Source organism: Chelonoidis abingdonii, chromosome 15, assembly GCF_003597395.2.
Source record: "Chelonoidis abingdonii isolate Lonesome George chromosome 15, CheloAbing_2.0, whole genome shotgun sequence".
Lineage (NCBI taxonomy): Eukaryota > Metazoa > Chordata > Testudines > Testudinidae > Chelonoidis > Chelonoidis abingdonii.
The window spans coordinates 13,176,389-13,189,338 of record NC_133783.1 but is presented as its reverse complement, the minus strand read 5'-3'; the positions used below and the strand labels follow the sequence as shown (position 1 = coordinate 13,189,338).

Here is a 12,950-nt window from a genome sequence, read left to right as displayed (position 1 = left end):
TATACAGAAATAATACTTCCCTACTGCACGGGAATGCTGTGAGGATAAATTCAGGGATGTTTATGTAGCACTCAGATATTGCACTGATAGCACCCTAAAAGTACCTACAGAGAGAAAACATGAAGGCCTCCTAGGAAGCCTTCAGCACCTTGCATAATCAGGCTTTTACTATGTATAAGGTGCCTGATCTCTGAGCTTGTAACAAGGAGGGAAAGAGCCCTTCAGCTGAATTTAAAATGCCTGGATATGAAGAAATAGCCACTTAATCACATAACATATTGAATTAAATGGTGCTGAGATATTTTAAGGAACATTTTCAGATTTAAAATAATGTTTTTAAGTAGGAATGTCTTCACTCAAGTTACTTATACTACTTTAAATTATTCAAATGAAAGACTTTTTAAAGAATCCTACTTCACGTTTCACCATTTACTGTATTGGGCTAGTGGACCTTTTGCACTTCATTCAACTTAAACAATGTGGACTAGTTAGTTTCCCTTTCACTGATAGTGTATCACACTCCAGCACAGCGTTCCAGTTGTAAACACTCCAGGGGAAAGTTTAAATCCAAACTTTTTTTGTTTTTAAAAGAACTGTTCACTGGATTTTTTTTTTTAATCTGTAATAAGCCCACTCTTGCTCCCATTGAAGCCAGTGGAAGCCAAGGGGTTGTCTACACTTACAAGGCTGCAGCAGCACTGTTGTAGCGCTTCAGTGAAGATGCTACCCACACAAATGGGAGGGCTTCTCCTGTCAATGCAGGTAACTACCTTTTCTGAGAGGCAGTAGCTATGATGCCCTCCCATTAACATAGCACTATCTACACTAGTAGTTAAGTCAGTGTGTCTGCGTCACTCAGGGGCATAGGTGATGCGTAAAGGGGAATCTGGGTATGTGTATGTGTCAGGTGCCCCCCAGATTTCTGCCTGGCCTGCTGAGGGGGAGGGAAAGGGTCTCTGTCCTTCTCCTGCTGTGCTTGTCTGCCGGCATGCTCGGCCCCTGTCCCTGGCAGCTGGGCCCAGGCAGGGAGCAGAAGAGGTGGGACCAGCCACTTATGCCGCTGGTCTGGGTCACTGCTCTGTGCAGTACGGTGGCTGGCCTGAGAGACAGCCCAGCTGGGGAGGTGGCGGAGAGCTATCCCCCAGCCTAAGCCCAGCTGCCAGAGAGAAAGGCCAAGTGAGCCAGAGCACCCACTCCCGTGGCATGATTCCGGCTCGCTCAGCCCCTGTCCCCAGCAGCCAGGCCCGAGTGGGGAACAGCCCATCATCAGCGCCACCTCCCCAGCCAGGCTCTTTCTCAGGCAGCTGCTGTGCTGCACAGGACAGAGGCCTCCCACTCCCCGTGGGTAACTCTTGGGACGGGGAAAGCATGGTGGCCCCAGGCTGGGTACAAGCCAAGGAGAGGTCACACACATGGGGAGGCATGAGTGGTCTATGCTAAGGGGTGTGGATTTTCCACATCCCTGAGTGATGTAGTTATACCAACATAAGTTACCAGTGTAGATCAAGCCTCATCATACAGTTCAAAGTGCAGGAAGGCAAAATTAGAGGAACTCTAATACAGCAGCACAGGCGGGTTCTGAGTTAGGGAGCTGAGCCCAGAATAAAGATAGCAAAGCAGGAATGAGAACTGGAGAATGACCCACATTTTTTTTCTTCATTCCAAAATTTATTTCTTTTATTTTCTAATCTGTCCTCTCTGTATCTGCATGATTTTAGAGGAATTAGTTTTGTTAATTCTGGAGAAAGTCTATCTTTCTCTTTTTAGGAGTGAGTGGAAAATGTGCTTAACTTGAGTGCTGGTTTAACAATCTCTTACATTTGGTTTCTAAGTGAAAAACACAACTGTAAACTGTACTGTATGCTGTTCAGATTCTCTAAAATCCTTATAAAAGCTCTCTAAAGTTCAGAGCCTTTTGGCATTCGACAGAAAGTAACAAGTGTGTTTTTGTAAATGTGTATGGCAAACGTGTATTGCATTTTGTTACCTAATTTATTAAAATTCTTAAGCTTGATAGTTTAGTGCAGGGGTTAGCAACCTACAGCTTACATTAAAATGTATTACCGGCACGTGAAGCCTTAAATTAGAGTGTATACATGAAGACTTGGCATACCACTGCTGAAAGGTTGCCGACCCCTGGTTTTTAAAAGTCTTATTTCAGTTCACTTGGTCTCTGTTCATGATCATTTCATGCATTGTATTATCAAACGTCTCCTAATTTCAACTATATACTGCACTGTGTAACTGAGACTAACAGTAGAATGGACAAATATGTTCTCTGATGCACATATGAAGCTCCTACTGAAATCTGTGGAAGTTGCCACCATTTTATTAGAGGGGACATTATACAAGGCCCTACTATCTAAAGCTGGCTCACCTGTATGGGGGACAACAGGGACTGAAGAAAGCCCAGGTTTGAATCTCTCCCTGATAGCCCAAAGCTACTCTCCACCTCTGTAATCATATTTGTATGATCAGCCTGTATAATCACAATACAAAAATAGTTTGAATCTCATTCGATCAAATTCTTCCGTGATGTAGTTCCATTGACTTTACTGAGCTTGTAGTAGGGATGAATTTGACCCATTAAATGCAATAAGTACAGTGGTTTTAGAAAGCAAATTAAGTTCAACATTCACATAGTGGAAAGGGTTAGGGTTTGGTCCATTTCATCTTCAAAACCCTCTGTCAATACTCTATACCAATAGCTGAGTCCAAATTCCAGTTCAGCTGAGTCAATTATGGAGTTGTTCTCATTCACAGAGAGAAGAATAATCCCTGATGAAAATGTGGTTGTGTGCGTTTGAGTTTGTCTTTTCCCTTTTCTCTCTGCTCTGAATCAGTCCCTTTTCTCCTGCTTTGTTCTGTGGAATTGTGTTTATTATAGTTGTTCCATACCTCTCTCTTCTTTAACTATCAGAACTCCCCTGCCACCATCATTAAGCAGTGCCCTACACTTGCACAGTCAGTGAAAGAGTTAGGGTGACGTGCTGACCCCAGTGAAGTCATTGGGAGTACTGCCATTAGCTTCAATTCAGCCAGGATTTCGCCCACCTCTGCTGTAGCAGGAGAGGATGAATCAGGTTAACCATAACTGCAGTGGCCTAATGCTACTAGAAGCCTTATCCCAATTGCTTGTCTGTTGGTCTGGACTGTGCATTTTTTTTTATAACCCATTTTGCTATATTGGAAATAAATCACGCTTCAAATTTTCCCGCTATGAGTTTGTTTTTTAATATTCTTGCATGACTTTGGTTGTTGGTATATTATTTTAACACTTCTTTTCTTTCCACAGACTAAATCTCTAACAAATCCCCCCACCCCTTTTTAAGCCTGGCTACTTGATATATTACATTCCAGTGAACTCACAACTTGGTCTTCTATAGAGCTAGTGTTTGGTTTGTCAACACTCTAGAGAGGTGAACTGATCCAGCTTCACATTTCTTGGGGATTCAGTTTTAAGCCAGTATCTTCCATTCTGAGCACTATGACATCCTTATTAAAGGCAGATAAACTTGTTCTGCTTGATTTCTGACATTGTGGGTTTTGAAAGCTTCCTTTGGACTCGTACACTTTTGAGTTTAGGAAATATTGTGAGAAGGAGAAAAAGGAGAGACAAACAAATACAATGAGCCAGACCCACAGCTGTAAATTAGAGTAGTTCATGTACTTCAGTGCCACTCCACTGAGTTGCACCTGTTAAGGGTCTAGCTTAGTATATTTATATATAACATACATGCGCAGCAGTGTCTAATACTAGCCCACCTTATGGAGAGAAGGGAATGGCTCTTCTATCTCTACTGTGTTATCCACCTTCCCTTCAGCAAAATAAAAAACAGAACCAACAACAACCAACACACACACACCACTTCCTAGAGGAGAAACCTCCTTCACTAGCACACTTCCTCCTCGGAAAATGAAAATTCAGCAGCTGCTATCAAGGATTTCTGTTGTCCTAAGAGATGCAGTCAGGGCCGACTCACTGTGGCTATAAGAGGAATTGTACTTTATCTTTCTACCAATTACCTTTGAAAGCAAATGGCTTCTTAATTAGTATTGTATTATTAAAAAACCTCTATCCAGATTAGAAACGGTCAAACAGTATATAATCAATGGTAATAAGTATCATATACAGAAACATTCAGTGAAACTTTTTAAATACCATAAGCAAAGTAGAAAAATGACTTGGCCTAACAAATCAGTAGATTTAAAATTTACATTGCATCTTTTTTTACTCTTAGGTGCCAGAATAAGCATCCCTATTCGAGATGATATTTAAGCATATACTGTACTTAGTACAGTACTTAGTAAGAATAGATGTAAACCTATTCATAAGTACTTTCCTGAATCAGGTCCTAAAAGATTTTAATAAATTGAAAAATTATGTTTCAAAATTATAAGATGGAGAATTAAAGTCCTTCTAACGGTTATACACATACTTAATTGTACTCATATTAATAGTCTCATTGACTGTGCTGAAACTAATCTGAAGCTTATAGTTAAGCACATGAATAAGTAAGTGTTTGCAGAACCAAGGCCTAATTCTGTACCATTGAAATCTGTGGGTGTCTTGCCATTGACATCAATGGGAATCCTTCATTTAACTTAAATAGATGTTAGACTAGGCCTTAGTGTCTTGTCCTTCAGCTCCTGTGTGACTCACATTAAAGTAAATTCGAGTCTTATATGTATTACAAGTTCAAAATGGCATCTCATAAAGGCACTTGCCAGCTCACCCCTCCAAGTGGCTCTGTGCCACCTGCTATCTCTTTCCCCAGCACTAGGACCATGGAGCGGAAAGCAGGGCTGGAGTCGAATGCCCCAGATGCTTTCCCTTCCTTCGTTATCCCCCAACATGAACTTGTTACTTTTGGGGGAGGAGGAGAGTAAAGGCTTGGTAGGGAGGGGAGAAGAGGAATCTGACAAGAGTCTCTGTTGCATGTAGCCTCACTGTGTTGCTCAGCTCCAGTTGAGCTCCACGCTGCAGAGGCATAATCCTAGGCTTTGTCTCTTAGGGCCTATCTGGGCAGGATGAATTGCCTCTTACACATTTTTAAGTGAGCCCAGGCATGTAATGCAGCCCATCTCGTAGGAGTCCCTGTTAGCCATTAAAAAACAACAGCCTCACATAGAGCACATACTGGTAGTGCACATCTTCTCTAAGACTGGGTATCACTTCAGAACATTGGCTACCCAGGGACAAACCAACTCTGACTATGATTGTCTTCACAAACTGGAATTGGCACATGAGTATGTTCTACTGGGATACTAAAGGGTTATTTTTTAAACAGGACCATTATTGAAGCCAAGGCTATACATGAGATGATATATTGTACATTCACAGAGCGGTTGATTTGTACTGTGTCGCTGAGCCTCCATTTTACAAAATAGCCTACAATTAACAGAGAAAGCTTGTTAAAAAAATCACACATCTGGGTTCCAGCACATTTTTTATCCAATTCTTAAAAAGAAAAAAAATAATTCTAGGGTATTTCTCACAACAACAATAGTCATAAACATCTAGAACATAACTCTAAAAAGCTTTTGATAACCAAACATCTGTCCTCACACTGCCTTCTTTTGCTGCTATTCTCCCTTCTTCCCCCACCACTGGTAATTGCACTTGCTTTATTCATACTGTATCCCCTCCTTTCACAGTGGCAAGGAAAATGTTGCTGCAGCAGCTGAAAACAGGTAACGTTTGCTGTGTATTCTTTTTCCCTCAGACCTTCCACACAAAGTTTTTACCTAAAAATACATCAGATGTATGCACTCTTTGAACAGATGAATTATAATGGTGTTTCAGCTGAGATGATTTGCTACAGATGTTCATTTTCATATAGATATTTGAAAGATTCCTGGCCAGATGGCAAACTATATTGGAATTGTGCAAAATATACCACATTACCTTTAATTCTAGAAAACAGAAAAATAAGCAGCATTTGATCAATGTTTTTGAAGTTCAATATTGTCATTGTTTAGCAGAGGTAAACAGTCCAGAAGTTCAAGAACCATTTCCATTTTCAATCAGATTCCAATGTTGTGGTCTAAGCTTCTCCACAGTTTTTTAAAACTTAAATTAGTTGAACTTCTTGGCATTTTAAAAGCAGTTCTGAATCTGATTCTTGAGTTTTATTGATCATGGATTAAAAAGATACAGTATTTCTTTGCATGTATAGAGTGCTTTTCCTCCTGAAAGATCCCAATGCACTTTCAAAATTCATAGTCTATCTACGTGTACATCTGTATTATATACATTTATGTAGCTGTAGATAAAAAAAATTTCAGCGCCAAACGTTGAAATGCAACTACTTCTAGGATGAAGCTCTGCCATTATTTATCAAAGCATAGCAACTCTTTATAAGTTCAGAGCATAGAAATAAAGATTTAAGACAGTACCTTCCTCTGATATCTTGATTACTCCACACACAACAAGGTTTTATGTCTGCTTTTAAAATAACCCATATCTGAAAAAGTATTGCAGAGAATTAAAATCAGAGTAAGTGCGAGGATTGTCACCACTAACAACATGACCAATCATGACTGGGATTCTCAGTAAGGAAAAAAAAATCAGCAATTTACTGGGTCATACCAATAAGATGGAACAGAGGGGGAGGGAGTTGATATATGAAATAATTAGCAACCACATCTATGTTAAATAACAGAAGCAAAGAATGAAGGGTAGTGTCTATCGCTATTGCTTGTGTAGGACTGACTACACGTTTACAGGGTTGCTTCATTGAAACTTAACTGCAAATTTCTCTTTGTTGGACTATCTTTAACAATTTCAGACATCTGTCTGGTTTTGAGGTCGCACTATATCTACTGAGTCACTTATGTTTGGTTGTGTCGTAACATGTCTTCACCTCCATTGTCTCCAGTGTCTCATTTCTGCTAGGTCTTATTTTGATACTGTGATGTCAATAATGTGGTCTCCAGTTTTAGCTGAAGGATAAGAAGACTATAATGAACCTGTAGATCTCTATCCTGGTTCTCAGAATGACTCCTGGCCATAGTCTTTAGTACGGCATTGAAGATTCATGTGATTTCACATGTAACTCTGCAATGATATCAAAGGACCCTTAGGGGATAAAATAAGAGGACATTAGAGATTTGCTTATGTAAATCTCTTCCCAAATAAGATGTCAGTCGGAAAACTGAAGCCTTCTTCATCAAACAAAGAGCTAACCTGGCTTTTTTTAATGCTGAGGTTCAGCAGTTTCTGACTCTTTTTCCTTAAGGCCTTTCCCAGTGCATTGAAATACTAAATCCTACGTCAGAGGATTAGACATGAGTGTTCTGAAATGATGTCCCGTTTGTTAGATTACATGGTAAGCATTTGGATCTCAAAAAACTAAGTGGAACAAATAAAACACTTCTCACTTAAAGGCACTGGCTGCTTTTTTGGCTGGTACTCTTCTTCGCTCTGAAAGACCTAATATTCATTTAAGCAACCGATAATGTGGTTAAAAATATATCTCGTGCACATACACCCTTCTAATCTTTGTTACCCAGCCCTACAGGTTCTCATCATGTGGCACAGTATGTGACCTCAAGTGTTTGGCATCCTCCTAAGTCACGCACCATGGATGCTAACATTGACAAAGCTAAGCCAGTGGCCTCCAAGGGTTCCGTGAGGTTTGGAACGGGTGCAAGTCAAAGGGAAGCCAGTTACATCAGGACTGGCCAGAAAGCCCCTCTTACTTCATCCAGTAATCAAAGGTACACTGCAACATGTAACTCCATAACTGACCTGGCTTGTGGCTTTGGTATGGTTTTGTAATAACATTCTCTAACTCTTTCATATGAAAAATCCCATTGCCTAAAAGGCAAATATCTACATACTATAAATTTCACCAGTTTTTAGTTCATATGCTTCCCATTGTAAGTGACTTTCTTAATGGCTTCCTCTACCAGCAGACAGGTGACAGCCACCTAGGAACCGTCTCCACAGAAACAGCAGCTGATTCTATTGAATGGATGCTGTTGGCATCTGAATAGAGCTCTTCTTTCTACTAATGCAAGTCCAAAACACATTCATGTTGTGTTCTGCTCTAACTGCAATCTCCAGCACTTCCATCATTAATATATGCTACAGTAGAAGAGATTAGTTCTTTGACTGCTCATTTTGATTTATCTTCCCTACAATTTCAATCCTTTACCCTACCAGAGATTGCTTTGGAGCACCCGAAACAAAAACAACTTTGTGTACTGCTTAAAAGAGACTAACTACTGCATTAATAACCCATTCTTCAGTTACTATTGCAAGACTCGTAGACCCAGAATTTCATAGGGCTAGGACTCTTCTCAAGTAAAGGAGTGTAATCTGTACTTATTTTTAAGTGTTTGTGTGTGTTTGTGTATGTGTTTTAAATATAGTTGTTAATCATTATCATCGGCTTAACCTTTGCTGAACTGTGTTCTTTCTCATGAGTGAACATCAAAATGATAACAGAATATACATATGTGTGTGTGTATATTCATCCACATAACTTTACCATGCTGAACATTTCATTTTATAGTTTATTAAGAAAATATTGAGCTATTTAAGAACTTACATTTCCTTTGATTATCCCCTTAAAATATACAATACTGTAAAGACTGATGGAATAGGAGTTGGTTAAAAGTGAACTGGAGAAGAACCAGTAAGGAAACAACAGTAAATCACTTTAAGGTACTTACTCATAAAATTACTATTCATGCTTTGATATACGGTAGCTGTTTCATTTTATAAACCATTACTTCATCCTTAGTCAATCAGCAGACATCTGAAGAACTGCTAGGAACCTCCTGGCTCTGCCACTGATTCTCATGGTTGTTTTTGGTTACTCTGAATTCTGCCCCAAGTTACACCCATTCAGTGGGTTGAATATGTTAACTGAGGGCAGAATTCCCTTTGGATTTGTTTCTCCATTTCTAAAAAGAGTTAATGTTCATAAAGAGCTTTCAAGCTGCAGACATTGTATATGTGCTAAGTATTATTATTTCTACCCCAAAAAAGAGAGAGACACTTGCTAAATTGCCACATATTTCTACAGCTTGCTCTTTAATGTGTTTGGAATGTGCCTCCTGTAGATACAAAAGGTGAAATCCTGGCTCTGGTGAAGTCAATGGCAACCACCCATTGCCTTTAGTAGGGACAGTATTTCCAGTCTAAGATTTTATAGGGGTTAATACAATAACTGATTGTTCAACAGAGTTACAAGCATTCATAGAACAGGGAACAACTCGTTTCTGCTATCATTACACTGTGGTAAATCTGGAGTCATTCCAGTAAAGACAGTGAAGTTACTCTGGATTCTACTGGTAAAAGTAAACAAAGTACTAGGTCCAAAGTGCAGAAGTTAAAGGCAGCAAGATCACATTGCTAGTTGAGCTATTTATATATGCTTTGTGTAACTATCTTCTTATTCTCTGGAATAATGAATGCATATGCTAGTGATCTGTAGTTGCAGAAGGATTCAGGCCTCTGTGATTTTTAGATTTCTAGTGCCTAAGTAAAGAAACCTTAAAAACAGGTAACATTATTGTTTGATGTCCTTATAATGTAGTCTAATGTGCTTGTGTTCAGTTTTATTAAATCTACTATGACATGCCCGTCTACCTCAAACCTGCCCCCACACAGGTGCATGTTCATATAAGTTCTTAGTGTTCCTTTGTTTGATTAATTACTGGGTATGTGTTTCGGCTCACATTGAAAAGATCCACTACAAAAATTAAATAACCATACCATAGGCTTATTACCCATGGCGTGAAACCCTGACCCCAATGAAGTCTGTGGCAAAATTCCCATTGACTGTAGCAGGAACAGGATTTCACCCATGGTTTTTTGTCTTGCTCATTTGTGTTTCTTGTTAAGAAAAAACATACAGTAAATCCCATGTTCTTTGAGGCATGATTTCAGTCCATGCAAATTTGCTAGACCTAAGACATAACAGTAAAATGTAGAGTATCTCCACTTTGGTGTGATATCCATTGCAAAAAGAGGAAATGCAGCTACCACACTGCTTGCAGAGACAGTCAAATATGTTGTGTTTTCTTTTATCTGTAAACATGGTATTGCATTCATAGCTCTGAAGCCAAGGCATTGTACATCTACAGTGTTATAGGTTTTAAATAATACATAATATATTTGGATAGTGGCTGAGGCAGATGAATCCACAGCATGTTAAAATATGATATCAAGAACAATGAGGATTAGATCTGAGTTTTGCATATGTGTATGAAGGTTGGAAAATTTATGTGGAAGAATTTGAAAGCCTAAATTGTAAATGTGGTGGATATTTTCACTAGTTTGTTCATTCTGTGGTGGATATTTTCACTAGTTTGTTCATTTCATAATGGTAGAAACAATATATATAGAGAGAGATGGGGATTTTTTTTTTTGTAAATATAAAATTGTTTCCTTTCCCTGTTTCTTTCTTTTGAAGTTTGTTTGTTTCCTTTTCAAATGGGATAGTTCCAAATGACTCAGGTGTGTTTATTTCATTTTCTGACAGCTGGCTAGTAAATTCACTATTTGCCTTCTGTTTTTCACGTGTCATTAAAACATTTCAGCACAAGACTTGGTGAGTTCCTCCTGAATGTAGCATGTGCTATTCATGCTGGATAGGGGCTATGGTCTAATCGATAGGCTGTGGCCTGGGACTCAGGAGCTTTAGGTTCAATTCCCCAGATGAGCCACAAACTTCCTGTGTAGCCTTATGCAACTCAGTTAATCTACACTTCCCATCTGTAAAATAGAATAACACTTCCTCACCTCACAGAGTTGTTGTGAGGATAAAATCCATTAACAATTGGGAGGTGTTCATATATCATGTTGCTGAGGGACATAGAAGTACCTAAATATAGTGTTACAATCAATATTTTGTACACAAGAAGACTAGATGTAGTTTTGGTTTCAATAAGCCTATTTTGTAATCAGATAAGAGCAGATACGTTACTTTGGTCTGCTCCTGCTCCACTTGTGTGACAAAGGGAGCAGAAACTAACTTCATCTCCCAAGCAGGCTTAGGACTGGTATAGCAAACTTACATGCTACCCCATCCCTTCTTTGAGCCCTGATGTTGGGGGTGGTGAGGGACGTGTCAGGCCCATGGCTTGCTACTCAAACTTTTGGTGGATGAAGAAAGTGCTGAGCAGAGAATGACTGAGCCATAATTAGCTCCCTAGAAATGCACCACCCCCCACATTGCACTGAGGAGAATACACCCCAATAGTTTCTGCTCAGTAACATCCAGAACAGCAGTAACTTGTAGCAATTCTGTTTATTCAGCCCTATGACAATATCGTACAACTGGGTTCCTTTCATCAGTATAATTTTTTTAATGCTTCCACCTAATGTAATCTCTGATCCGGAAGTTAACATTATGCATAAGTGAGTGAAATTTACCCTAGCACTGATGATTCTTGGCAGGCCTCTACACAACCACCTAAGTCTCACATGCTGGAAGTTTTTTTGCCATTAAATTCAGTGGGACCAGGATTGGGTAGTAAGGCCTTTTGCGCGGTGGGATGAATTTCACCCAAATGAGAACATTATTGAACTCAGCATTAAACCTAATTTTAGTCCTAACTCAGCTACAGAAAAAGCTTAACAAATGTGCTTTTGACCTTCCATATCTGTGCTCCACCCCCAATTATACAGCTTGCCACTCTGTTTGCAACTTTTGGGGCCAAACACAGTGGGTTTTGTGCCTTTACACAGTAAACATACACTTTTTAAGATGCTTCTTGTTTTATTTAATTTAACTCTAATTAGTACCCCTGTTGAGCATGCGCCAGTGTCTACCAGCTCTGCCTCTGCTCCTGTGCCAGTTGCTTCAGCCAATCAGCCTGCTACTGTTACTCAAAACACATCCAGTCAGATGACACCACCATCAGCCACTCCCCTCTCTGTAGTACAAGATTCCTTCTCTTCCTCTTTCCAAAGGTAATGCTTTTTTGCATTGTCTTTTTGCAAATGTCTCCCTGTTTGGTGTTTAAAAGTGCTGTGAATTTGTGTGTGTGTGTACATGGGAGTGGGGAGCAGAACTTTATTCAAGTTTGCAGAATATTGGGAAAATATGTTGCCTTGTTTTATGTATTCTGAAGTTGTTTATTGTTGGAGTGTGGCATTTTTGTTTGCAAGGAAATTGCAAGATGCAAACTAATCTCAGACAAGATTAATCAAATATCTCTGTAAGTGAGGAATATAACTTACATTTTCAAAAAAAGAAAATCTGATGTTAAAAATAAAACTATTTTGTCACCGGTAGTGAGGACACCAAAGTTTCATAATAATTAAAATAGCGAGTGAAAATCCTTTACATTGCATTACAGCAGTGTTAAAATTATCAAGAAATAAACCGGTTAATAAATTAGGCAAGCTAATATAAAGATCCATCTGGATTTTAATATACCTTAACAAAGATAACGCTCTTTAGAAGTTCAAAGAGGAAAATGCAAAATGCAGTTTAACGCTTTGAATGATAACACACTGTGTATAGTAAGATCTTTAATATTTACTGGAGTGTGACAGACCTCAGTATTATGGGATGTGCCATGTACGGGATGTCAGTAGATCCATTCATTTGGGGGTTGACTTCTCTATAAAGGCACTAAGTTGATTTATTTCTATTTAACTGTGTTTTTTTCTAATAAGATTTAACTATATAGTTAATACAGGATTTTAAAAGGAGCAAAGGTAGTAATTCAGAGTCTATTCTCACTTCACTGAGCATTCATAATTGCTGTATAATACTGAGAATTATACATGTATATCTAGGGTGAACAGAGTCCTCAGACTGTGGGGAAAATGGGTGAAGTTTACGATGTTGCTATTTACATCATCATAATTGTCAAAAGAATAAGAGTGAATTCATGTTGTACCTTTTTTCTTTTCTCTTTTACAGTTTTTGCTCCTAAAAGCTTTGAAAATCATTTATCTTGCACATTTTAGCCCACTTTAA

General features: G+C 39.0%; 1 protein-coding gene across 10 annotated transcripts in view; it reads left to right on the top strand.

Annotated features, from left to right (window-relative positions):
• Window positions 1-12,950, top strand: part of LDB3 (LIM domain binding 3) — a 232,294-nt gene that overhangs the window by 174,056 nt on the left and 45,288 nt on the right. For 6 of the 10 annotated variants that reach the window (XM_032776737.2, XM_032776735.2, XM_032776740.2 and 3 more), the window contains 3 exons: window positions 5,659-5,694; window positions 7,516-7,722; window positions 11,762-11,932. The exons of 1 other annotated variant lie outside the window; for it this stretch is intronic. In XM_032776737.2, coding sequence (XP_032632628.1) covers window positions 5,659-5,694; window positions 7,516-7,722; window positions 11,762-11,932 — 414 coding nt within the window. The remainder of the gene's footprint in view (window positions 1-5,658; window positions 5,695-7,515; window positions 7,723-11,761; window positions 11,933-12,950) is intronic. 3 more of the 10 variants (XM_075072495.1, XM_075072494.1, XM_075072496.1) reach the window with 3 other exon arrangements.